Source organism: Oncorhynchus mykiss, chromosome 16 (genome assembly GCF_057628025.1).
Source record: "Oncorhynchus mykiss isolate SJ-2025 chromosome 16, ASM5762802v1, whole genome shotgun sequence".
NCBI classification, from domain to species: Eukaryota; Metazoa; Chordata; class Actinopteri; order Salmoniformes; family Salmonidae; genus Oncorhynchus; species Oncorhynchus mykiss.
In genome coordinates, this window is record NC_143037.1 from 1,546,561 (window position 1) to 1,574,329 (window position 27,769).

General features: G+C 46.1%; 1 protein-coding gene across 1 annotated transcript; it reads left to right on the forward strand.

Annotated features, from left to right (window-relative positions):
* The first annotated feature begins 477 nt into the window (after window positions 1-477).
* On the forward strand, window positions 478-27,504 carry b3galnt2 (beta-1,3-N-acetylgalactosaminyltransferase 2). Its single transcript, XM_090201718.1, has 12 exons — window positions 478-771; window positions 4,626-4,761; window positions 7,429-7,529; window positions 10,687-10,886; window positions 14,697-14,792; window positions 14,883-14,993; window positions 15,314-15,392; window positions 16,352-16,535; window positions 20,196-20,321; window positions 23,224-23,383; window positions 24,173-24,229; window positions 25,850-27,504. Exons 1-12 carry the CDS (start codon window positions 669-671, stop codon window positions 25,988-25,990), a joined length of 1,494 nt encoding a protein of 497 aa, XP_090057844.1. The 5' UTR covers window positions 478-668; the 3' UTR covers window positions 25,991-27,504.
* The last annotated feature ends 265 nt before the right edge of the window (window positions 27,505-27,769 follow it).

Here is a 27,769-nt window from a genome sequence, read left to right on the forward strand (position 1 = left end):
GCTCAGCATATGTGGGAGTTCCTTCAAGACTGTTGGGAAAGCATTCCAGGTGAAGCTGGTTGAGAGAATGCCAAGAATGTGCAAAGCTGACATCAAGGCAAAGGGTGGCTACTTTGAAGAATCTAAAATATATTTAGATTTGTTTAACACTTGTTTTGGTTAATACATGATTCCATATGTGTCATTTCGTAGTTTTGATGTCTTCACTATTATTCTACAATGTAGAAAATAGTACAAATAAATAAAAACCCTGGAATGAGTAGGTGTGTCCAAACTGTTGACTGGTCCTGTATATACATGTAACAATACTAGCAACGCTTAAATATCAGTAATAGCCTACTACTGTATGTTGAAATCTCAATGATAAAATAAGATCACAGGACAGCTCCCAGTTGTACAAATATTTTTTGTTTTAGCGACCTGTGGCGTGATGACTACAGTACTTCATATCCCAGAGAACATAGCGGTTCGATGTCTGCACTTCCATTGGTTGAATGACCATCATCATCATCATCTTCAGAACAGGAGCGGAGGCAGACATGAGACATTTAGCACAGAAATGTACAGGAGGCACATACCGTTTTATGCTACACACAGATAACACCACTACCGGATCCAGTTTATAGCCTACCCGTTAACCGTTGGAATCTCCACCAAGCGATCCGTCCATGCGAAGCCTAGCCTTGCTTCTAGTTCCGTGTGTTGTCGCGGTAGTGGTGCACTTCTGGTCGTGGACAAACAGAGCGACCATCTCGTTGGAGAAAGATTCTGGTACAGTAATGTTTTCTTCAGTCAACTTTTTATCTAGCTGTGTTGAAACCGCTCATTGGAATATACATGGTTTTGTTGGACTAGAAAAGTATAAAACTATACTGAAATTTTTTATACTGTATTTAGTCTCGTGGGTTTCGAGACCACGTCTTTATAACAATTTTAAATAGCGATGAGACCAGAATCACACTCACAAAATAAAAGGTTCATGGAGTTTTCTTTAGGGGTTCTGGGTGGGACACAAGTTCTACAAATAACCCCTTTTAATGGATCCTCGAAGAACCTTTTGGGGTTAACTACCCCCCCCCCCCCCTCCCCCCTCGCCTATTATAGTTCTTAATAATAATACGCACAACACCATATTTTAGTTCTCCGTTTTTATTATGATTTTAGTGGCAAAGCAGAATTAAAACAATGGCAATATGAGGTAGACTCCCAGCAGAGCCTGAAGTCCAATGGGTATATCCTCTGCCGTGTTTGATGTTAATGTTCTCCGTATCCACAGCCAGAATGATTTTGCGGTGCATGGTAATCGAACAGGTTTCCTGTTTATATTCATCAGAGGTGTAGGGAGGGTGAAGTCTGAATTCTAAAAATAGTAGTTGTACAGATGATTAACAAAACATGCACACAACAGTATTCATACCTTGGTTTTTGTGGTGAATGTGAAACTGTTTTGCTAATGGTTTTCATACACTTACCTCGTCCATAATGTAGAGGCCTATGGGATATTAATTGAAGAGGTGAGGGAGGAGGATGGTACATGTGATCTGCATTGCATACCAATAGACACACCTTTGTATACCTCCTCGTCTGTATACCTACAGACACAAAAGTGAGTAGTTCAGTCATCTGCACCCAATACAGCTAACCTTCAACATATTCGTGTAGCCTACATTTTCTTAACTCTTTGTTGATTGATATCCATTGAATTGTGTCCATTTGACTGTTTTTAGAAAGATACAGTGCCTTGCGAAAGTATTCGGCCCCCTTGAACTTTGCGACCTTTTGCCACATTTCAGGCTTCAAACATAAAGATATAAAAGTGTATTTTTTTGTGAAGAATCAACAACAAGTGGGACACAATCATAAAGTGGAACCACATTTATTGTATATTTCAAACTTTAACAAATCAAAAACTGAAAAATTGGGGGTGCAAAATTATTCAGCCCCCTTAAGTTAATACTTTGTAGCGCCACCTTTTTCTGCGATTACAGCTGTAAGTCGCTTGGGGTATGTCTCTATCAGTTTTGCACATCGAGAGACTGACATTTTTTCCCATTCCTCCTTGCAAAACAGCTCGAGCTCAGTGAGGTTGGATGGAGAGCACTTGTGAACAGCAGTTTTCAGGTCTTTCCACAGATTCTCGATTGGATTCAGGTCTGGACTTTGACTTGGCCATTCTAACACCTGGATATGTTTATTTTTGAACCATTCCATTGTAGATTTTGCTTTATGTTTTGGATCATTGTCTTGTTGGAAGACAAATCTCCGTCCCAGTCTCAGGTCTTTTGCAGACTCCATCAGGTTTTCTTCCAGAATGGTCCTGTATTTGGCTCCATCCATCTTCCCATCAATTCTAACCATCGTCCCTGTCCCTGCTGAAGAAAAGCAGGCCCAAACCATGATGCTGCCACCACCATGTTTGACAGTGGGGATGGTGTGTTCAGCTGTGTTGCTTTTACGCCAAACATAACGTTTTGCATTGTTGCCAAAAAGTTCAATTTTGGTTTCATCTGACCAGAGCACCTTCTTCCACATGTTTGGTGTGTCTCCCAGGTGGCTTGTGGCAAACTTTAAACAACACTTTTTATGGATATCTTTAAGAAATGGCTTTCTTCTTGCCACTCTTCCATAAAGGCCAGATTTGTGCAATATACGACTGACTGATTGTTGTCCTATGGACAGAGTCTCCCACCTCAGCTGTAGATCTCTGCAGTTCATCCAGAGTGATCATGGGCCTCTTGGCTGCATCTCTGATCAGTCTTCTCCTTGTATGAACTGAAAGTTTAGAGGGACGGCCAGGTCTTGGTAGATTTGCAGTGGTCTGATACTCCTTCCATTTCAATATTATTGCTTGCACAGTGCTCCTTGGGATGTTTAAAGCTTGGGAAATCTTTTTGTATCCAAATCCGGCTTTAAACTTTTAACGGACCTCTGAGACTATCACAGTGCAGGTGTATTTATACGGAGACTTGATTACACACAGGTGGATTGTATTTATCATCATTAGTCATTTAGGTCAACATTGGATCATTCAGAGATCCTCACTGAACTTCTGGAGAGAGTTTGCTGCACTGAAAGTAAAGGGGCTGAATAATTTTGCACGCCCAATTTTTCAGTTTTTGATTTGTTAAAAAAGTTTGAAATATCCAATAAATGTCGTTCCACTTCATGATTGTGTCCCACTTGTTGTTGATTCTTCACAAAAAAATAGTTTTATATTTTTATGTTTGAAGCCTGAAATGTGGCAAAAAGTCGCAAAGTTCAAGGGGGCCGAATACTTTCGCAAGGCACTGTAGATGGTGTCATCACAAAACAATATTGATTTAAGTCACACCTTACCTTAAATTGAGGAGATCTTTACATTTTTCATTTAAGTTACTGCACCTGCTGTCAATCCAAATGTTTGTTGGGCAGTTAGGTTCCTGCAAGAACCCCCCAACACAGAGTTACACATGGAGTAAACAATTAATAAGTCAATAACTCAGTAGAAAAAAAAGAGAGTCTATATACATTGTGTGCAAAAGGCATGAGGAGGTAGGCGAATAATTACAATTTTGCAGATTAACACTGGAGTGATAAATGATCAGATGGTCATGTACAGGTAGAGATATTGGTGTGCAAAAGAGCAGAAAAGTGAATAAATAAAAACAGTATGGGGATGAGGTAGGTAAATTGGGTGGGTTATTTACCGATGGACTATGTACAGCTGCAGCGATCGGTTAGCTGCTCAGATAGCAGATGTTTGAAGTTGGTGAGGGAGATAAGTCTCCAACTTCAGCGATTTTTGCAATTCGTTCCAGTCACAGGCAGCAGGAAACTGGAAGGAAAGGCGGCCAAATGAGGTGTTGGCTTTAGGGATGATCAATATTGTCCTCAAACACCGCAAGATTTTCCTCCGTCACGTGATCTTCATTCACTTCACTCGCTGACGTTTCACCAAGTTCGCGCATTTAGCAGTTTTTAATTCCCAAGTTTGTTTAATCACGTTGTTTTCTTGCTTTGATGTCCGTCTCAAATCATTTTCTTCCGCCCGTGACGATGCTAACTCTCTCTTAACTAGCTTGATTATGTATTTACCTCTGTTAGCAATACACTGTGCTATCAATAGCCTAGAGACTATACCACGGAAAACCAACTTCTTCCGGACAGAATTGTTCCAGTAGGTTCAGAATTACTCGTCGCCAATCTTTTGTGACGTCTCATGGGTTTCATAACCACGTCTTTATAATAATTTAATAATGTTGAGGCAGGAATCAGTTCAACCGTTTCCCAGTTAGCCACGAGCTATTGGCATGCAGGCGACCCTCCAAAGTGATAATGGTTCCCCGTCAGGAGACTAGCTCGGTGGACTTGCTGGACAGCTTTTAAGTCCAATTTGCCCCATTTTAGTTGCAAATCGACCCATTAGAGATGCAGATCTTGTCATAAGCGGCAAACTCTCCTCTCCCGCTGGTGGTAGGACTTCATAGCCATCTGCTTTAGGAATTTATTTTCCAGGTTTGAATATAATGTAGACTATGTGAAGTTTTAAAATGGACTGTCTATACATGGTTCACATTTTACATAAATCCCCCCCCCCTTCCCTTTCCCATTCATTTACCTGTATGGTGATGATTTTAACTTAACAGATGAGGACTCGGCAGCATCTCCCTGTGGTGAGGTGCTGGTGGGGGTGTTGTCTGCCAGACATCACTACGATCTCAGACAGGCTATAAGAGAGACGTGGTTGGGATACCTCCGGGACCACACACACTACCAACGCAGGTATGGACCATAGACACCATAGTACCATAGTACACTACATGTGTGTTTATATACATTGGTCTGAGTGGGGATACTGGTCAAAAGTAGTCCACTAATATAAGGGACAGGGTCCCATTTGGGATACAGGCAGAATTATCTATACATGTGTGATACAGAGGGAGTGAGATGACCTTTTAGCAAACCATAGTAACCATGGTAACTGAAGAGAAGTACCTTGGGAAATGACTGTGTCTGAAATGGCACCCTATTCCCTACATAGTGCACTACTTTAGAACAGAGCCCTATGGCACCCTATGCCCTATATAGTGCACTACTTTAGACCAGAGACCTATGGCACCATATTCCCTACATAGGGCTCTGGTCTAAAGTAGTACACTATGGCACCATATTCCCTACATAGTGCACTACTTTAGACCAGAGCCCTATGGCACCATATTCCCTACATAGGGCTCTGGTCTAAAGTAGTACACTATGGCACCATATTCCCTACATAGTGCACTACTTTAGACCAGAGCCCTATATAGTGCACTACTTTAGACCATAGCCCTATGGAACCCTATTCCCTATATAGTGCACTACTTTAGACCAGAGCCCTATGGCACCCTATGCCCTATATAGTGCACTACTTTAGACCAGAGCCCTATGGCACCATATTCCCTACATAGTGCACTACTTTAGACCAGAGTCCTATGGCACCCTATTCCCTACATAGTGCACTATTAGGGTCTCTGGCCAAAAGTTGTGTAATATACAGAGCATTCAGAAAGTATTCAGACCCCTTGACTTTTTCCACATTTTGTTACGTTTTAGGCTTATTCTAAAATTGATTAAATTATTATTTTTTCATCATTTATCTACACACGATACCCCATAATGACATCACGATACCCCATAATGACATCACGATACCCCATAATGACAAAGCAAAAACATGTTTTTAGACATTTTGGCAAATGTATTAATAATAAAAAACGGATATCTTATTTACATAAGTACTCAGACACTTTGCTATGAGACTCTAAATTGAGCTCAGGTGCATCCTGTTACCATTGATCATCCTTGAGATGTTTCTACAATTTGATTTTTTTATTTTTATTTTACCTTTATTTAACTAGGCAAGTCAGTTAAGAACAAATTCTTATTTTCAATGATGGCCTAGGAACAGTGGGGTTAACTACCTAGTCAGGGGCAGAACGACAGATTTGTACCTTGTCAGCTCGGGGGTTTGAACTTGCAACCTTCCAGTTACTAATCCAACGCTCTAACCACTAGGCTACCCTGCCGCCCCATTGGAGTCCACCTGTGGTAAATTAAATTGATTGGACATGATTTGGAAAGGCACACCTGTCTATATAAGGTCCCACAGTTGACAGTGCATGTCAGAGTAAAAACCAAGCCATGAGGTTGAATAAATTATCCGTAGAGCTCAGAGACAGGATTGTGTCGAGGCACAGATCTGGGGAAGGGTACCAAAAACATTTCTGCAGCGTTAAATGTCCCCAAGAACACAGTGGCCTCCATCATTCTTAAATGGAAGAAGTTTGGAACCACCAAGACTCTTCCTAGAGCTGGCCGCCCAGCCAAACTGAGCAACCGGGGGGACGGGACCAAGAACTCAATGGTCCCTCTGACAGCGCCCCAGAGTTCCTCTGTGAAGATGGATGAACCTTCCAGAAGGACAACCATCTCTGCAGCACTCCACCAATCAGGCCTTTATGGTAGAGTGGCCAGACGGAAGCCACTCTTCAGTAAAAGGCAGATGACCGCCTGCTTGGAGTTTGCCAAAAGTCACCTAAAGACTCTGACCATGAGAAACAAGATTCTCTGGTCTGATGAAACCAAGATTAAACTCTTTGGCCTGAATGCCAAGCATCACGTCTGGAGGAAACCTGGCACAATCCCTATGGTGGTGGCAGCAGCATCATGCTGTGGGGATGTTTTTCAGTGGCAGAGACTGGGAGACTAGTCTGGATTGAGGGAAAGATGAATGGAGCGAAGTACAGAGAGATCCTTGATGAAAACCTGCTCCAGAGTGCTCAGGACCTCAGACTGGGGTGAAGGTTCACCTTCCAACAGGACAACGGACCCTAAGCACACAGTCAAGACAACACAGGAGTGCCTTCAGGATAAGTCTCTGAATGTCCTTGAGTGGCCCAGCCAGAGCCCGGACTTGAACCCGATCTAACATCTCTGGAGAGACCTGAAAATAGCTGTGCAGCAACGCTCCCCATCCAACCTGACAGAGCTTGAGAGGATCTGCAGAGAAGAATGGGAGAAACTCCCCAAATACAGGTGTGCCAAGCTTGTAGCATCATACACAAGAAGACTCGAGGCTGTAATTACTGCCAAAGGTGCTTCAACAAAGTATTATTTATGTAAATGTGATATTTTGTTATTTATTTTATACATTTCCCAAAATGTCATTATGGGGTATTATGTGTAGATTGAGATGTTTTATTTTCTTTGTCAATTTTAGAATGAGGCTGTAACATAAAAGAAAAGGCTGAATACTTTCTGAATGCTCTGTACCATTTGGAAGCCTGTAACTCATCAGAGGAGCCAGAATAAGTGGAGGGATGACTGTTTTATATGGTGTTATGTTACAGGTATAGTGTTGTGGTGGTAATAGTGTTGTGTTTTACTGTGGTGGTGTTGTTTTTGTTTCAGGGTGCAAGTGAAGTTTATCATTGGGAAACATGGCTGTCCCATTCCAGAGGAGGACAGAGAGGATCCCTACTCATGTTCCCTCTTGAACCTCACAGACCCAGGTAGGACCTCACAAACCCCCCCCCCCAGGTAGGATCTCACAACCCCCCCCCCCCCCCCCCCCAGGTAGGATCTTGCAGACCCCCCAGGTAGGACCTCACAAACCCCCCCACAGGTAGGACCTACACCAGTACAGCTTTTAGCTACACCAGTACAGTAGATGACAAAACAGCTTGGATGAATATGTGTTATATAAACAGAGACTGACATCCTTTGCTCTGTCTGTCTAACCAGGTTTCCATCCACAGTAAAATCTCTTACCCTATAAAATAAAACAGGAAGTTTCCTTACCATTACATAAATGCTGACGGATCATTTGTTCGTTAGACATGGTGGGATCTTTTTGTGGTGGAAATGTCTTTATGCTCGAATGTTGATATAATACCCATCATACTGAAGTAACCTTGGGAGTCACGTGATGATGTGTTGTGTGGTCGTCCCACTAGGACTCAGGAAACCACGCAGTTTATTAGACTACAGATGAAACAAGTTCTGATGAACTTCACAGGGGGGTGAAAAGAGCCTGGTGATGATCTAGATGCTCCTTTATAATAAATATCTGGGGTCTTATTCTGGGGACATGATGATCTAGATGCTCCTTTATAATAAATATCTGGGGACATGATGATCTAGATGCTCCTTTATAATAAATATCTGGGGTCTTATTCTGGTGACATGATGATCTAGATGCTCCTTTATAATAAATATCTGGGGTCTTATTCTGGGGACATGATGATCTAGATGCTCCTTTATAATAAATATCTGGGGTCTTATTCTGGGGACATGATGATCTAGATGCTCCTTTATAATAAATATCTGGGGTCTTATTCAGGTGACATGATGATCTAGATGCTCCTTTATAATAAATATCTGGGGTCTTATTCTGGTGACATGATGATCTAGATGCTCCTTTATAATAAATATCTGGGGTCTTATTCAGGTGACATGATGATCTAGATGCTCCTTTATAATAAATATCTGGGGTCTTATTCTGGTGACATGATGATCTAGATGCTCCTTTATAATAAATATCTGGGGTCTTATTCTGGTGACATGATGATCTAGATGCTCCTTTATAATAAATATCTGGGGTCTTATTCAGGTGACATGATGATCTAGATGCTCCTTTATAATAAATATCTGGGGTCTTATTCAGGTGACATGATGATCTAGATGCTCCTTTATAATACATATCTGGGGTCTTATTCAGGTGACATGATGATCGACTGCTGTTGGACAAATACAAATATTATCTCTCTCGTCTATAATAATAGTCTTACAGGGGACTGATGAACATCACGGCTTTTAGAGATACTTTTGTAACCCTTTCCTGCTTTTTCAACAATTATTAATCTTAGGTCTTCTGAGATATATTTTTGTTCGAGGCCTGGTTCCCATCAGGCAATGCCTCTTGTGAATAACAAACTCACATTTTGTGAGGTTTTTTTTATTTTTATAGGGCAATGCAGCTCTAACCAACATCTCCAATCTCGTCTCATTGATTGGACTCCAGGTTACCTGACTCCTGACTCCAATTAGCTTTGGGATAAGTCATTAGACTAGGGGGGTGCACATACTGTTTCCAACCTACACTGTGAATGTTTTAAATGATGTATTCAATTATAGACAAGAAAGAAGTTAAAGCAGATTATGTTTGTCTATTGTTGTGACTTAGATGAAGATCAGATTCAACATGTTTATGTTCCTGTGATATTCAACATGATATTCAACACAATTTGAAACCAGTTTGCTACAGGAAATGTGGATTATAATTCATGGACATTTTACAGAGCATTCGGAAAGTATTCAGACCCCTTTCTTTCTTCCACATTCTGTTACGTTACAGCCTTATTCTACAATGGAATAAATGAAATGTTTTCCTCATCAATCTACACACAATACCCCATAATGACATCACAATACCCCATAATGACATCACAATACCCCATAATGACATCACAATACCCCATAATGACATCACAATACCCCATAATGACATCACAATACCCCATAATGACATCACAATACCCCATAATGACATCACAATACCCCATTAATGACATCACAATACCCCATTCATGTGCAAATAAACATCTTATTACATCAGTATTCAGCCCCTTTGTTATGAGACTTGAAAATGGGCTCCGGTGCTTCCTGTATCCATTGATCATCCTTGAGATGTTTCAACAACGTGATGGGAATCCGCCGGTGGTAAATTCAATTGATTGGACATGATTTGGAAAGGCACACACCTGTCTATATAAACTCCAAGCCTCGAGGGCAAAAGGATTGTTCAGTAGAGCTCAGAGACAGGATTGTGTTGCTTATGTTTGCATAAAACTATATCCCATAATGACAAAACAAAAACGGGTTTTTAGAAATGTAAACTGAAATATCACATTTAACATAAGTATTCAGACTCTTTACTCAACATAAGTATTCAGACCCTCTACTCAGTACTTTGTTGAAGCACCTTTGGCAGCGATTACAGCCTGGAGTCTTCTTGGGTATGACGCTACAAGCTTGGCACACCTGTATTTGGGAAGCTGTCAGGTTGGATGGGGAGCGTTGCTGCAGATATTTCCCCCAGATCTGTGCCTCGACACAATCCTGTCTCTGAGCTCTACGGATAATTTCTTCAACCTCATGGGCTGGTTTTTACTCTGACATGCACTGTCAACTGTGGGACCTTTATATAGACAGGTGTGTGCCTTTCCAAATCATGTCTAATCAATTGAATTTACCACAGGTGGACTCCAAATCAAGTTGTAGAAACGTCTCAAGGATGATCAATGGAAACAGGAGGCACCTGAGCTCAATTTCGAGTCTCATAGCAGTGTCTGAGTACTTAAGTAAATAAGGTATCTGTTTTTTATGTTTAATACATTTGCCAAAATTTCTAAAAACGTGTTTTCGCTGTTGTGTGTAGATTGATGAGGAACATTATTGATTTAATCTATTTTAGAATAAGGCTGTAACGTAACAAAGTCAAGGGGTCTGAATACTTTCCGAATGCCCTGTATAATAAACTTGCTCCCTTTCAGTGTTTTTGGGTGTGGGGTTGGGCTGTTCCTTATCTTCTCTGGGGGGAGTAGAGACAATACTTTAGATTCACCCTGTCTCTCTCCCTCCGTGTCTCTCTTTGTCTCTCTTTCTCAGCTCCAGGACAGGATAAGGAGATGGAGCTGGTGGAGGTGTCTGACCCGTCTGTCCTTGTCCCTGGGGAGGTCTCCTCTGTGGCCCTGGACTTTAAGGTCCTCCACCCCCTAGTCATCACCAGGTTGGGGGTGTTCCCTACTGGACCTCACATGGAGATAGAGGGGAATGTCACAGTCAGGCTGCTGCAGCTGGAACAACAGGTAGTGTGGAGGCTAGCAGCAGAACCCGACAGTAGAACACCAGAACCCGACAGCAGAACCCGACAGCAGAACCCGACAGCAGAAGAGTAGCACCCAACAGTAGAAGAGTAGCACCCGAGAACAGTAGAAGAGTAGAACCCAACAGAAGAGTAGAACCCAACAGAAGAGTAGAACCCAACAGAAGAGTAGAACCCAACAGAAGAGTAGAACCCAACAGAAGAGTAGACCACAGATCAAGGAGAATGTCACCATCAGGCTGTGAGTGAAGTCATACTGCATAAATCCTAATCACAACAGTTGTGATGGATACGGGTAGTTTCCGTACAATTTTATAAATGCCGACAGACAATTTGTTCGTTCGACATGTTGGGATCTTTTTGTGTTTAAATTAATTATGTTTTCGCTTTGTCATTATGGGGTTTTGTGTGTGTGTGTGTGTGTGTGTGTGTGTGTGTGTCTGTGTGTGTGTGTGTGTCTGTGTGTGTGTGTGTGTAGATTGCTGAGGATTTTATTATCCATTGTAGAATAAGTCAATGTTACAATGAGGGAAAAAGTCCAGAGGTCTGAATACCTACCGAAGGCACTGTACATACAGCATTGTACATGGTTTATATGCAGCATTGTACATAGCTAGTGAACTTGAGGTGGTTGACGGAGTGGCTTTTATTGGTAGACAGGAAGAGTTTGTATTGCCTTAAATCTAGTATTAAATCCATGGCAGAATAGTTCATATCTCCATGTTTGTTGATTAGTAATGTTGTGTTTCCAGGTCTAATTTAGCATGTCTGGTAAAGGCTCAAGCCTCTTCCAACTAAAATGAGCTCCAAAAAAAGTGAATTATGACAAAAACATTTGTTTGTGTGACTACCAATAAAACGTCAAAATATAGACCCGTTCCAATTCAGCGAGTTGTCAAAGGGGACAACCCGGTGTCGGTTGGGTCATTATAATGCAAAACAATGCATCCTAAAATATTAAACACACCTCTTGCACGCTCGCCTTTGGTGAGTTAAGGCCATTCTACTCCGTCGGTTTTTAGACAGAATGTCGCAGCCACACCCACCTTGTATTGCTTGTTATTACTACATTTTAGAAAGTACAGTATGTCTAAGGATGACTTTTAAACATTGGTTGCTGAGCATTCTCAGTAGAAACGTAATACTGTAGGGCTTCCCTCGTGACGGTGCTGGCGCCCAGGTCTTCCCTCGTGACTGCGCTATCAGCCAGGGCTTCCCTCGTGACGGTGCTAGCGCCCAGGGCTTCCCTCGTGACGGTGCTGGCGCCCAGGGCTTCCCTCGTGACGGTGCTGGCGCCCAGGGCTTCCCTCGTGACGGTGCTAGCGCCCAGGGCTTCCCTCGTGACGGTGCTAGCGCCCAGGGCTTCCCTCGTGACGGTGCTAGCGCCCAGGGCTTCCCTCGTGACGGTGCTGGCGCCCAGGGCTTCCCTCGTGACGGTGCTGGCGCCCAGGGCTTCCCTCGTGACGGTGCTAGCGCCCAGGGCTTCCCTCGTGACGGTGCTGGTGGCCAGGGCTTCCCTCGTGACGGTGCTGGTGGCCAGGGCTTCCCTCGTGACGGTGCTGGCGCCCAGGGCTTCCCTCGTGACGGTGCTAGCGCCCAGGGCTTCCCTCGTGACGGTGCTGGCGCCCAGGGCTTCCCTCGTGACGGTGCTGGCGCCCAGGGCTTCCCTCGTGACGGTGCTAGCGCCCAGGGCTTCCCTCGTGACGGTGCTGGTGGCCAGGGCTTCCCTCGTGACGGTGCTGGTGGCCAGGGCTTCCCTCGTGACGGTGCTGGTGGCCAGGGCTTCCCTCGTGACGGTGCTGGTGGCCAGGGCTTCCCTCGTGACGGTGCTGGTGGCCAGGGCTTCCCTCGTGACGGTGCTGGTGGCCAGGGCTTCCCTCGTGACGGTGCTAGTGCCCAGGGCTTCCCTCGTGACGGTGCTAGCGCCCAGGGCTTCCCTCGTGACGGTGCTAGCGCCCAGGGCTTCCCTCGTGACGGTGCTAGCGCCCAGGGCTTCCCTCGTGACGGTGCTGGCGCCCAGGGCTTCCCTCGTGACGGTGCTGGCGCCCAGGGCTTCCCTCGTGACGGTGCTAGCGCCCAGGGCTTCCCTCGTGACGGTGCTAGCGCCCAGGGCTTCCCTCGTGACGGTGCTAGCGCCCAGGGCTTCCCTCGTGACGGTGCTGGCGCCCAGGGCTTCCCTCGTGACGGTGCTAGCGCCCAGGGCTTCCCTCGTGACGGTGCTAGCGCCCAGGGCTTCCCTCGTGACGGTGCTGGTGGCCAGGGCTCTCCACTGCCGCCAGCGGAGCGTGTTTTGTTCCCTTGTTGAAATGTTTGTTGTTGCTTTCACAAGTTAAAATGGGTATTTGTTAAATCCATATTAGTTGCTAGCGTTTCACCATCCCTTACCTTTTGTATTTCAACGTTAAAATACATTTCATTTCTTACCTTCAGTGGGTTCAATGCTTATAGTGCACATGAGCGTTCGCAGCACTCACGACGTAGAAGGTCAGATTTTTATTTCGGGAACACGTAGGCCTATTTGTGTGCTGTTTAGTCCTGAGAACTTCTCCGTGTTCACTGAACGCAGGCGCGTAGATGTACCTGGTGAGGCCAAATGTTTCTAAGTTCCCATTTTGGGAAGTTCTGGTCAGTTCTGGTCAGTTCATGTTTGGTAACTCATTGGGAAGGCTGTGTTTGGGCCTAAGAGACCCCACCTTTGCCTTTATGGTTAGGACAGGTTTTTCCTTAATAAGAGGCCTTTTCTTTTGATTGCTGACATTTTAAAGTCAGAAATATAATATACTTTTATCACGAGCGCTGTGGAATTAAAGCCACCCACGTGTTGAACCTGGTCCCCTCCTGAATCGTTGTCCTTGGGACTGCTGTAAGGCCCCTGTTTTACAATTGGAAAGAATGTTTGTTTTTCCCATTTATGGGCGTGGTGGAGAAGAATTCCTTATGACGTGGATATGGACTCGGAGTGTAGCCGTCCGTGGACTCGGAGTGTAGCCGTCCGTGGACTCGGAGTGTAGCCGTCCGTGGGCTCGGAGTGTAGCCGTCCGTGGACTCGGAGTGTAGCCGTCCGTGGACTCGGAGTGTAGCTGTTCTCTGAGTTGAGGCTGTCCGCCAGATCACTTATTGAACTCCTGCTGGTGGAACTTATAGAGCTGAGGGATAGCAAAACATATCAAGCAGAGGAATAGTTTTGTGTACTGAGCAGTAGACCAGCAGAAGTAGATCACCAGCAGTAGACCAGCAGCAGTAGACCAGCAGCAGCAGACCAGCAGTAAACCAGCAGCAGTAGCAGACCAGCAGTAGACCAGCAGCAGTAGTAGACCAGCAGTAGACCAGCAGCAGCAGACCAGCAGTAGACCAGCAGCAGCAAACCAGCAGCAGCAGCAGACCAGCAGCAGTAGCAGACCAGCAGCAGTAGCAGACCAGCAGCAGTAGCAGACCAGCAGCAGTAGCAGACCAGCAGCAGTAGTAGACCAGCAGCAGTAGTAGACCAGCAGCAGTAGTAGACCAGCAGCAGCAGTAGACCAGCAGCAGCAGTAGACCAGCAGCAGTAGACCAGCAGCAGCAGTAGACCAGCAGCAGTAGTAGACCAGCAGCAGTAGTAGACCAGCAGTAGACCAGCAGCAGCAGTAGACCAGCAGCAGCAGTAGACCAGCAGCAGCAGTAGACCAGCAGCAGCAGTAGACCAGCAGTAGACCAGCAGCAGTAAGGCTCTAGAATAGTAGAGCGTACTGGATACAGAAGGTGAATCTCCAGAGTATGTTGTTGATTCCTCAACCACCTCCTCTGTGTGTGGCAGGAGGCAGTGGTGACAGCCTGCTTCAGCCCGCTCAGTCCTGGGACAAGTCTGAACGGTGTGTGGTACAAACCAGTGGAGTGGTTCATTCTGCCCAAGGTGAGGTTTATGTCATGGTAAAGTCTCTAAACAGAGAATACTAATAGGGAATTGTCTGACTGGACTGTCATGTCCTTCTCTCCTGTCCAGGGCTTTGAGGGGACTCTGGTCTGGGAGAGTCCTGACTTAGCTGGTCTGACTACGGCCAACACGTCCCGGGTGAAGCTGAACAACGGGGGAGGAGTCCTCAAGTTTTCCTCTGTACCTAATAGCTTCCCATTCTTTTTCACAGATATGCTACACTTTGTGTTTGTTCAATAGTCTTTAAAATATGACAATAGCTAAATCTAGCATTATTCCACAGTTAAATCTCCTGCAAATGTTCATGTGACAAATGTATCGTCTCCAATATATCTCTCTCTCTCTCTCTCCTGTGTGTGTCGACAATCTCTCTCTCTCTCTCTCCTGTGTGTGTCGACAATCTCTCTCTCTCTCTCTCTCCTGTGTGTGTCGACAATCTCTCTCTCTCTCTCCTGTGTGTGTCGACAATCTCTCTCTCTCTCCTGTGTGTGATGTTACAGATCGATGAGGGGACGTTGCCTCACAGGAGTGCTCTGGGCTTCCCAGGGTTGGCTGGAGGGTTCACCTTCAAAATCCATGGTGAGTCCAGTCCAATGGCATGTGACTTCAGAACCAAACAATATACCCATTCATGGTCTTTGTGTTTTAGACCAATCAATATATGAGCCACGGTGAGAAGCAGAAGAGTTCATGCAGAAAATAAACAGACATTGTTGGCCTTTGTCAAAAGTAGTGCACTATATAGGGAATAGGGTGCCATAGGGCTCTGGTCTAAAGTAGTGCACTATATAGGGAATAGGGTGCCATAGGGCTCTGGTCTAAAGTAGTGCACTATATAGGGCATAGGGTGCCATAGGGCTCTGGTCTAAAGTAGTGCACTATATAGGGCATAGGGTGCCATAGGGCTCTGGTCTAAAGTAGTGGACTATATAGGGCATAGGGTGTCAAAGGGCTCTGGTCTAAAGTAGTGGACTATATAGGGAATATGGTGCCACAGGGCTCTGGTCTAAAGTAGTGCACTATATAGGGAATATGGTGCCATAGGGCTCTGGTCTAAAGTAGTGCACTATATAGGGAATATGGTGCCATAGGGCTCTGGTCTAAAGTAGTGCACTATATAGGGAATATGGTGCCACAGGGCTCTGGTCTAAAGTAGTGCACTATATAGGGAATATGGTGCCACAGGGCTCTGGTCTAAAGTAGTGCACTATATAGGGAATATGGTGCCATAGGGCTCTGGTCTAAAGTAGTGCACTATATAGGGAATATGGTGCCACAGGGCTCTGGTCTAAAGTAGTGCACTATATAGGGAATATGGTGCCACAGGGCTCTGGTCTAAAGTAGTGCACTATATAGGGAATATGGTGCCACAGGGCTCTGGTCTAAAGCAGTGCACTATATAGGGAATAGGGTGCCATAGGGCTCTGGTCTAAAGTAGTGCACTATGTAGGGAATAGGGTGCCATTTTGGACGTATCCCAGACATGGCCTGTCTGTCTGTCGGTATGTCTTCTATCCTCTCATTGTTTCTCCTCCTAGACATGGCCTCCCTGTGGGAAGTGCTGCATGGCCGACAGGGGCGGATCCAGAGTCATGGCACCAGACTGCAGATGGAGGACAGGTCTCTGGAGCAGGAGGGTCTGCGATATGGAGACATAGTGTTTGTGGATGTAGTAGATACATACAGGAACGTGCCTTCTAAACTACTGCAGTTCTACAAGTGGTAAGTACCCAGTGTGACTGGTCTAACCTCGCAACTACACTGCGAGAGTCGCGGTTTCCCTCTGTTAGCGTGGTTTTTGGTCTGCTACACAAGTAACATGAAAATGGACACAAATCTTATAGTTTGGCTCTGCTGCTCGGGGCTGCTCGGGGCTGCTCGGGGCTACTCGGGGCTACTCGGGGCTGCTCTGGACTACTCGGGGCTGCTCTGGGCTGCTGTACATCTATTCTTAAGCCCCTTGCACACCAAGGACGATTTTCTCTTCCAAAAATATTTGCATGAACTTAGTGAGGATTTATTTTTTATGATGGTCCATCTCTGGAAGACAGTTTCTCAATTTCACCATTGATGTAAAGCAGGAAACAGAGTCCTTCTGGAGCGACACCATTGATGTAAAAGCAGGAAACAGAGTCCTTCTGGAGCGGCACCATTGATGTAAAAGCAGGAAACAGAGTCCTTCTGGAGCGACACCATTGATGTAAAAGCAGGAAACAGAGTCCTTCTGGAGCGGCACCATTGATGTAAAAGCAGGAAACAGAGTCCTTCTGGAGCGGCACCATTGATGTAAAAGCAGGAAACAGAGTCCTTCTGGAGCGACACCATTGATGTAAAAGCAGGAAACAGAGTCCTTCTGGAGCGACACCATTGATGTAAAAGCAGGAAACAGAGTCCTTCTGGAGCGACACCATTGATGTAAAAGCAGGAAACAGAGTCCTTCTGGAGCGACACCATTGATGTAAAAGCAGGAAACAGAGTCCTCCTGGAGCGGCACCATTGATGTAAATCAGGAAACAGAGTCCTTCTGGAGCGACACCATTGATGTAAAAGCAGGAAACAGAGTCCTTCTGGAGCGACACTATTGATGTAAATCAGGAAACAGAGTCCTTCTGGAGCGGCACCATTGATGTAAAAGCAGGAAACAGAGTCCTTCTGGAGCGACACCATTGATGTAAAAGCAGGAAACAGAGTCCTCCTGGAGCGGCACCATTGATGTAAATCAGGAAACAGAGTCCTTCTGGAGCGGCACCATTGATGTAAATCAGGAAACAGAGTCCTTCTGGAGCGACACCATTGATGTAAAAGCAGGAAACAGAGTCCTTCTGGAGCGGCACCATTGATGTAAAAGCAGGAAACAGAGTCCTTCTGGAGCGACACCATTGATGTAAATCAGGAAACAGAGTCCTTCTGGAGCGGCACCATTGATGTAAAAGCAGGAAACAGAGTCCTTCTGGAGCGGCACCATTGATGTAAATCAGGAAACAGAGTCCTTCTGGAGCGACACCATTGATGTAAAAGCAGGAAACAGAGTCCTTCTGGAGCGGCACCATTGATGTAAATCAGGAAACAGAGTCCTTCTGGAGCGACACCATTGATGTAAAAGCAGGAAACAGAGTCCTTCTGGAGCGGCACCATTGATGTAAATCAGGAAACAGAGTCCTTCTGGAGCGACACCATTGATGTAAAAGCAGGAAACCGAGTCCTTCTGGAGCGACACCATTGATGTAAATCAGGAAACAGAGTCCTTCTGGAGCGGCACCATTGATGTAAAAGCAGGAAACAGAGTCCTTCTGGAGCGACACCATTGATGTAAAAGCCTCCATAAAGGAAGTCTTTGTGTAAATAATTGATAGGAAACAGAGTCCTCCTGGAGCGGCACCATTGAGGCCCTATAGTCCACTACTGTAGTTAGCTGAAAGGAATCAATTATGACATTAAGTTCATACGACAAAATCAGACTTGGTTTAAAAAGCTCTTTACTGGCTCTGCTATTCAGTGAATGTGTAAATTATCAAATAGAAATGATACGTACCATGCTACTATCCCCAGCCTGACGCTGCTATCCCCAGCCTGACGCTGCTATCCCCAGCCTGACGCTGCTATCCCCAGCCTGACGCTACTATCCCCAGCCTGACGCTACTATCCCCAGCCTGACGCTACTATCCCCAGCCTGACGCTACTATCCCCAGCCTGACGCTACTATCCCCAGCCTGACGCTGCTATCCCCAGCCTGACGCTGCTATCCCCAGCCTGACGCTGCTATCCCCAGCCTGACGCTGCTATCCCCAGCCTGACGCTGCTATCCCCAGCCTGATGCTACTATCCCCAGCCTGACGCTACTATCCCCAGCCTGACGCTACTATCCCCAGCCTGACGCTACTATCCCCAGCCTGACGCTACTATCCCCAGCCTGACGCTACTATCCCCAGCCTGACGCTACTATCCCCAGCCTGACGCTACTATCCCCAGCCTGACGCTACAGCTGAAAACTGTTGTTCTGATTAAAGAAGCAATAAAATTGGCCTTCTTTAGACTACTTGCGTATCTGGAGTATCAGCATTTGTGGGTTCGATTACAGGCTCAAAATGGCCAGAAACAAAGCACTTTCTTCTGAAACTCGTCAGTCTATTCATGTTCTGAGAAATTAAGACTACTCTATGGGAGAAATTGCCAAGAAACTGAAGATCTCGTCCAACGCTGTGTACTACTCCCGTCACAGAACAGAGCAAACTGGCTCTAACCAGAATAGAAAGAGGAGTGGGACGCCCCGGTGCACAATTGAGCAAGAGGACAAGTTCATTAGAGTGTCTAGTTTGAGAAACAGACATCTCACAAGTCCTCAACTGGCAGATTTATTAAATAGTACCCGCAAAACACCAGTCTCAACGTCAACAGTGAAGAGGCGACTCCGGGATGCTGGCCTGCTAGGCAGAGTTGCAATGAAAAAGCTAAATAACAGGAAGATTGGAAAAAAAGTGTTATGGACAGACAAATCTAAGTTTTTGAGGTGTTCGGATCACAAAGAAGAACATTCGTGAGACGCAGAAAAGATGCTGGAGGAGTGCTCCAGACGCAATCTGTCAATCATGGTGGAGGCAATGTGATGGTCTGGGGGTGGTAAAGTGGGAGATTTGTACAGGGTCAAAGCCTTCCTTCATCAAGGTCTCTATCACTCCATTTTGCAACGCCATGCCATAGCCTCTGGACTGCGCTTAATTGGAGCCAATTTCTTCCTACAACAGGACAATGACCCAAAGCACAGCTCCAAACTATGCAAGAACTATTTAGGGAAGAAGCAGTCAGCTGGTATTCTGTCTGTGCTTGCCACTCCATTATAGTCACCGGATCTTAACCCTATTGAGCTGTTGTGGGAGCAGCTTGACTGTATGGTACGTAAGAAGTGCTCATCAAGCCAATCCAACTTGTGGGAGGGAGGTGCTTCAGGAAGCATGGGGTGAAATCTCTTCAGATTACCTCAACAAATTGACAACTAGAAGGCCAAAGGTCTGCAAGGCTGTAATTGCTGCAAATGGAGGATTCTTTTACGAAAGAGAAGGTTGAAGGACACACAAATTATTTCATGTATTATTATTTATAACCTTGTCAACGTCTTGACTATATTTCTTATTCGTTTTGCAACTCATTTCATGTATGTTTTCATGGATAACAAGGACATTTCGAAGTGACCCCAAACTTTTGAATGGTAGTGTGATTATGTTGTCTGATAGGTGGGTTAATTCATGATCTGTTGTCTGATAGGTGGGTTAATTCATGATCTGTTGTCTGATAGGTGGGTTAATTCATGATCTGTTGTCTGATAGGTGGGTTAATTCGTTATCTGTTGTCTGATAGGTGGGTTGATAACTCCCTGCTGTTTTATAGGTCGGTGGGAAACGCTGCGTTTGATCTGCTCCTGAAGACGGATGATGATTGTTATATTGACGTGGACAAGGTTTTAATGAAGATCGACCACAAGGGCCTGAAGAGACACAACTTCTGGTGGGGGAAGTGAGTACTGTACAGATACAGTGTGGTAGACAGTGTCTGGATACATTATTCAGTGTGGTAGACAGTCTGGATACATGATACAGTGTGGTAGACAGTCTGGATACATGATTCAGTGTGGTAGACGGTGTCTGGATACATGATTCAGTGTGGTAGACAGTCTGGATACATGATTCAGTGTGGTAGACGGTGTCTGGATACATGATTCAGTGTGGTAGACGGTGTCTGGATACATGATTCAGTGTGGTAGACGGTGTCTGGATACATGATTCAGTGTGGTAGACGGTGTCTGGATACATGATTCAGTGTGGTAGACGGTGTCTGGATACAGACTCAGCGTGGTAGACGGCGTCTGGATACAGACACAGCGTGGTAGACGGCGTCTGGATACAGACACAGCGTGGTAGACAGCGTCTGGATACAGACACAGCGTGGTAGACGGCGTCTGGATACAGACACAGCGTGGTAGACGGCGTCTGGATACAGACACAGCGTGGTAGACGGCGTCTGGATACAGACACAGCGTGGTAGACGGCGTCTGGATACAGACACAGCGTGGTAGACGGCGTCTGGATATGTTGCCTGTTTTCAGTAGGAGTGCTGATCTAGGATCCTTTGAAGTTTATTTGGATGGGAAATCTGTTCCTAGATCAGCACTCCCCTGGTCCGTCCTGTAGTAGCTGAGTATATATTGGAGCGGCAGGTAGCCTAGTGGTTAGAGTGTAGAGGCGGTAGATAGCCTAGTGGTTAGAGTGTAGAGGTGGCAGGTATCCTAGTGGTTAGAGTGTAGAGGTGGCAGGTATCCTAGTGGTTAGAGTGTAGAGGCGGTAGGTAGCCTAGTGGTTAGAGTGTAGGGGCGGCAGGTAGCCTAGCGGTTAGAGTGTAGGGACGGCAGGTATCCTAGTGGTTAGAGTGTAGGGACGGCAGGTAGCCTAGTGGTTAGAGTGTAGAGGCGGTAGATAGCCTAGTGGTTAGAGTGTAGAGGCGGTAGATAGCCTAGTGGTTAGAGTGTAGAGGTGGCAGGTAGCCTAGTGGTTAGAGTGTAGAGGAGGCAGGTAGCCTAGTGGTTAGAGTGTTGGGCGGCAGGTGGCCTAGTGGTTAGAGCGTTGGGCGGCAGGTGGCCTAGTGGTTAGAGCGTTGGGCGGCAGGTGGCCTAGTGGTTAGAGCGTTGGGCGGCAGGTGGCCTAGTGGTTAGAGCGTTGGGCGGCAGGTGGCCTAGTGGTTAGAGCGTTGGGCGGCAGGTGGCCTAGTGGTTAGAGCGTTGGGCGACAGGTGGCCTAGTGGTTAGAGCGTTGGGCGGCAGGTGGCCTAGTGGTTAGAGCGTTGGGCGGCAGGTGGCCTAGTGGTTAGAGCGTTGGGCGGCAGGTGGCCTAGTGGTTAGAGCGTTGGGCGGCAGGTGGCCTAGTGGTTAGAGCGTTGGGCGGCAGGTGGCCTAGTGGTTAGAGCGTTGGGCGGCAGGTGGCCTAGTGGTTAGAGCGTTGGGCGGCAGGTGGCCTAGTGGTTAGAGCGTTGGGCGGCAGGTGGCCTAGTGGTTAGAGCGTTGGGCGACAGGTGGCCTAGTGGTTAGAGCGTTGGGCGGCAGGTGGCCTAGTGGTTAGAGCGTTGGGCGGCAGGTGGCCTAGTGGTTAGAGCGTTGGGCGGCAGGTGGCCTAGTGGTTAGAGCGTTGGGCGGCAGGTGGCCTAGTGGTTAGAGCGTTGGGCGGCAGGTGGCCTAGTGGTTAGAGCGTTGGGCGGCAGGTGGCCTAGTGGTTAGAGCGTTGGGCGGCAGGTGGCCTAGTGGTTAGAGCGTTGGGCGGCAGGAGGCCTAGTGGTTAGAGCGTTGGGCGGCAGGAGGCCTAGTGGTTAGAGCTTTGGGCGGCAGGAGACCTAGTGGTTAGAGCGTTGGGCGGCAGGAGGCCTAGTGGTTAGAGCGTTGGGCGGCAGGAGGCCTAGTGGTTAGAGCGTTGGGCGGCAGGTGGCCTAGTGGTTAGAGCGTTGGGCGGCAGGAGGCCTAGTGGATAGAGCGTTGGGCGGCAGGTGGCCTAGTGGTTAGAGCGTTGGGCGGCAGGTGGCCTAGTGGTTAGAGCGTTGGGCGGCAGGTGGCCTAGTGTTTAGAGCGTTGGGCGGCAGGTGGCCTAGTGGTTAGAGCGTTGGGCGGCAGGTGGCCTAGTGGTTAGAGCGTTGGGCGGCAGGTGGCCTAGTGGTTAGAGCGTTGGGCCAGTAACCGAAAGGTTGCTGGATTGAATCCCCGACATGACAAGGTAAAAATCTGTCGTTCTGCCCCTGAACAAGGCAGTTAACCCACTGTTCCCCGGTACGCCGTCATTGTAAATAGGAGTTTGTTCTTAACTGACTTGCCTAGTTAAATGAAGGTTTAAACCAGGGGAAAACTGCCTACAGCCTAGACAGTTCTCCAGACTCATTTTGCTCAGAGCAGCTCCTACTTAGATAAATTCATATTCCAGCCTAATCATATGGAGGTAGTTCTGGTGAGTAAGATCTGATGCAGCTGTTGGTCTGTTGTTCTTCCTACTGTTAGACAGCTAGGTGGTGGACCGCATTGGGTAGTGTCGGTCTGTCTGTCTGCCTGCCTGCCTGTCTGTTGGTCTGTTGTTCTTCCTACTGTTAGACAGCTAGGTGGTGGCCCGCATTGGGAAGTGTGTCTGTCTGCCTGTTGGTCTGTTGTTCTTCCTACTGTTAGACAGCTAGGTGGTGGACCGCATTGGGAAGTGTGTCTGTCTGTCTGTCTGTCTGCCTGCCTGCCTGTCTGTTGTTCTTCCTACTGTTAGACAGCTAGGTGGTGGACCGCATTGGGTAGTGTCTGCCTGCCTGCCTGCCTGTTGGTCTGTTGTTCTTCCTACTGTTAGACAGCTAGGTGGTAGACCGCATTGGGCAGTGTGTCTGTCTGATGTTCTTTCTTTCCCAGTTTCCGTCAGAGCTGGGCGGTGGACCGCATTGGGAAGTGGCAGGAGCTAGAATACGCCAGTCCAGCCTACCCGGCCTTCGCCTGCGGCTCGGGTTACGTGGCCTCCAGGGACCTCGTCCAATGGCTGGCCAGCAATGCAGAGCAACTCAAGGCCTACCAGGTACCGGGACCACACGGCACCAAACACTTTTTCAAAAAGAAAGGAGGACCAAGGCACTCTTCATATAATTAGTTAAAATGCCTTTATTAGTATGGCATGTTCAATAGAAACAAGGTTTTAGAAATCTGGGGGGGGATTTCTCCCCCTTCCTGTAGGGTCGTGATTGGTCCATTTGCTGTCATCTAGTGGACATTTTGCTCAATTGCCCTCAGCTATGTTTAGACTGTTGTTGTTCATGTTTTGCTGTGTTCTAGTGTACTATGGAATATTTAGCTTTCTTATTCTTGACACTTCTCCCAGTCATATTTAAGGTTAGAACTACCTTTCTAAGTGTTCTCATACTTCTAGCTTGGAGTTGTATTTTTATGATCACATAGCTACAGTATTTCACTTTTTAATGTGTAAAATATTGTTTACTAGTTGTGTCAAATCAATTGTGTAACCACTCCCTCTTCTAATTAGGGCTGATTGAAAAAGCTGTTCAAAAGAGGACATTGTATTATTTCTTTGTACTCCCTGACGAAGGCCATGCAGCTGAAACGCGTCAGATTTTTAAAACCTTGTTTCTATTGAACATGCCATACTAATAGAGGCATTTTAATTAATTATATGAAGAGTGCCTTGGTCCTCCTTTCTTTTTGATGACCAATTCACCCCTTTTACCAAAGAGCACCTTCTGTCTACCAAAATGTACTATTGTGTACCTTAGTAGCGCTTCCCTCCCTCCTCTTTCTACCAGAAAAGCAAGGCACCATTGGAGACTCTTTAATGTGTTACGTGTTGTTTCAGGGGGAAGATGTGAGCATGGGGATCTGGATGGCTGCTGTTGGACCACAGAAATACCAGGTAAAGAACCAGATGACACAACTATAGTAGACATACCAGGTAAATAACCAGATGACACGACTATAGTAGACATACCAGGTAAAGAACCAGATGACACTAGTATAGTAGCCATACCAGGTGAAGAACCAGATGACACGACTATAGTAGACATACCAGGCGAAGAACCAGATGACACTAGTATAGTAGACATACCAGGTGAAGAACCAGATGACACGACTATAGTAGACATACCAGGTAAATAACCAGATGACACGACTATAGTAGACATACCAGGTAAATAACCAGATGACACTAGTATAGTAGAAATACCAGGTAAAGAACCAGATGACACTAGTATAGTAGACATATCAGGTAAAGAACCAGATGACACGACTGTAGTAGACATACCAGGTAAAGAACCAGATGACACGACTGTAGTAGACATATCAGGTAAAGAACCAGATGACACGACTGTAGTAGACATATCAGGTAAAGAACCAGATGACACGACTGTAGTAGACATATCAGGTAAATAACCAGATGACACGACTATAGTAGACATACCAGGTAAAGAACCAGATGACACTAGTATAGTAGACATATCAGGTAAATAACCAGATGACACGACTATAGTAGACATACCAGGTAAAGAACCAGATGACACTAGTATAGTAGACATACCAGGTAAATAACCAGATGACACGACTGTAGTAGACATATCAGGTAAATAACCAGATGACACTAGTATAGTAGACATACCAGGTAAATAACCAGATGACACGACTATAGTAGACATATCAGGTAAAGAACCAGATGACACTAGTATAGTAGAAATACCAGGTAAATAACCAGATGACACGACTATAGTAGACATACCAGGTAAATAACCAGATGACACTAGTATAGTAGACATACCAGGTAAATAACCAGATGACACGACTGTAGTAGACATACCAGGTAAATAACCAGATGACACTAGTATAGTAGACATACCAGGTAAAGAACCAGATGACACGACTGTAGTAGACATACCAGGTAAATAACCAGATGACACTAGTATAGTAGAAATAGCAGGTAAATAACCAGATGACATGACTGTAGTAGACATACCAGGTAAATAACCAGATGACACTAGTATAGTAGACATACCAGGTAAAGAACCAGATGACACGACTATAGTAGACATATCAGGTAAAGAACCAGATGACACTAGTATAGTAGACATACCAGGTAAATAACCAGATGACACTAGTATAGTAGAAATAGCAGGTAAAGAACCAGATGACACTAGTATAGTAGAAATACCAGGTAAAGAACCAGATGACACTAGTATAGTAGAAATACCAGGTAAAGAACCAGATGACACTAGTATAGTAGAAATATCAGGTAAAGAACCAGATGACACTAGTATAGTAGACATATTAGGTAAAGAACCAGATGACATGACTATAGTAGAAATAGCAGGTAACATAGTATGGTAGCCTACCTGAAAACAGCCACCCTAACCAACAAGCTCATGTTATTCTTGTCTTTCACCTTGGTTGTTAACACGAATGCCAGTTAGCATTGTTAGACCTTAATAAACCTAACCCTAATTGTCTGACTGTTGTCTGATGGTTGTTGTTGTTGTCCTCTCCCCAGGATGCAGGCTGGCTGTGTGAGAAGGACTGCTACCAGGACATGCTGTCGTCGCCCCAACACTCCCCCGAGGAGCTCCGCTCGCTCTGGGCTAGGAAGAGGGCCTGCGGGGACCCCTGTGGATGTCCCTGGGGACACAGTTAACGTTAGCTAACAGTCTGGGCAGGTAGTTAGCTAACAGTCTGGGCAGGTAGTTAGCTAACAGTCTGAGAAGGTGGTTAGCTAACAGTCTGAGAAGGAAGTTAGCTAACAGTCTGAGAAGGAAGTTAGCTAACAGTCTGAGAAGGAAGTTAGCTAACAGTCTGAGAAGGAAGTTAGCTAACAGTCTGAAAGTAGTTAGCTAACAGTCTGGGCAGGTAGTTGGCTAACAGTCTGGGCAGGTAGTTAGCTAACAGTCTGAGCAGGTGGCACTAGTCTGGGCAGGTAGTTAGCTAACAGTCTGGGCAGGTAGTTAGCTGACAGTCTGGGCAGGTAGTTAGCTGACAGTCTGGGCAGGTAGTTAACTGACAGTCTGGGCAGGTAGTTAGCTGACAGTCTGGGCAGGTAGTTAGCTAACAGTCTGGGCAGGTAGTTAGCTAACAGTCTGGGCAGGTAGTTAGCTAACAGTCTGAGAAGGTGGTTAGCTAACAGTCTGAGAAGGAAGTTAGCTAACAGTCTGAGAAGGAAGTTAGCTAACAGTCTGAGAAGGAAGTTAGCTAACAGTCTGAGAAGGAAGTTAGCTAACAGTCTGAAAGTAGTTAGCTAACAGTCTGGGCAGGTAGTTGGCTAACAGTCTGGGCAGGTAGTTAGCTAACAGTCTGAGCAGGTGACACTAGTCTGGGCAGGTAGTTAGCTAACAGTCTGGGCAGGTAGTTAGCTGACAGTCTGGGCAGGTAGTTAGCTGACAGTCTGGGCAGGTAGTTAGCTAACAGTCTGGGCAGGTAGTTAGCTAACAGTCTGAGCAGGTGACACTAGTCTGGGCAGGTAGTTAGCTAACAGTCTGGGCAGGTAGTTAGCTGACAGTCTGGGCAGGTAGTTAGCTGACAGTCTGGGCAGGTAGTTAGCTGACAGTCTGGGCAGGTAGTTAGCTGACAGTCTGGGCAGGTAGTTAGCTGACAGTCTGGGCAGGTAGTTAGCTGACAGTCTGGGCAGGTAGTTAGCTGACAGTCTGGGAAGGTAGTTAGCTGACAGTCTGGGCAGGTAGTTAGCTAACCGTCTGGGCAGGTAGTTAGCTAACCGTCTGGGCAGGTAGTTAGTTAACCGTCTGGGCAGGTAGTTAGCTAACCGTCTGGGCAGGTAGTTAGCTAACCGTCTGGGCAGGTAGTTAGCTAACCGTCTGGGCAGGTAGTAAGTAACCTGTTCACTGCAAACAAGAGCCTTGTTGAACACAACTCTAGGTATCATCGTCTCAGTAGGATTGCTGATCTAGGAACAGGTCCCTCCTGTCCGTGTTAACTTATTAATTATGATCTAAAAGGCTAAGCTGATCCTAGACCAGCACTCCGAGACGCTTGACACGTACAGCCCTAGGTCTCTACAGTGTACAAAACATTAGGAACACCTTCCTAATATTGAGTTGCACCTGTTCAAAAGCACCTAAATATTTTGTCTTGCCCATTCACCCTCTGAATTGCACACATACGCAATCCATGTCTCAAATATATCACGGCTTAAAAATCCTTCTTTAACCTGTCTCCTCTCCTTCATCTACATTGATTGAAGTGGATTTAACAAGTGACATCAATAAGGGATCATAGCTTTCACCTGTTTAGCCTGTCAAGGTAAGAGCAGGTATTCCTAATGTTTTGTACACTGTGTATACTTCAACGCTGAGGACTTCAGTGATTAACGGGGACAATGGATACTGGTTTCTGGTTTCTGAACAGTGACATTTCCTGTCAAAAGGCAGGATGCCGGCGTAACCAAATGTAAAGTGCTGAATGA

Bases quoted from the DNA above. Each gene is read 5' to 3' on its own strand.
- b3galnt2 (XM_090201718.1), top strand. From the start codon at position 669: ATGCGAAGCCTAGCCTTGCTTCTAGTTCCGTGTGTTGTCGCGGTAGTG. The intron at 7,530-10,686 runs GTAGGACCTCAC...TCTCTTTCTCAG, and splicing joins CTTGAACCTCACAGACCCAG to CTCCAGGACAGGATAAGGAG. The intron at 15,393-16,351 runs GTGAGTCCAGTC...TTCTCCTCCTAG, and splicing joins GTTCACCTTCAAAATCCATG to ACATGGCCTCCCTGTGGGAA.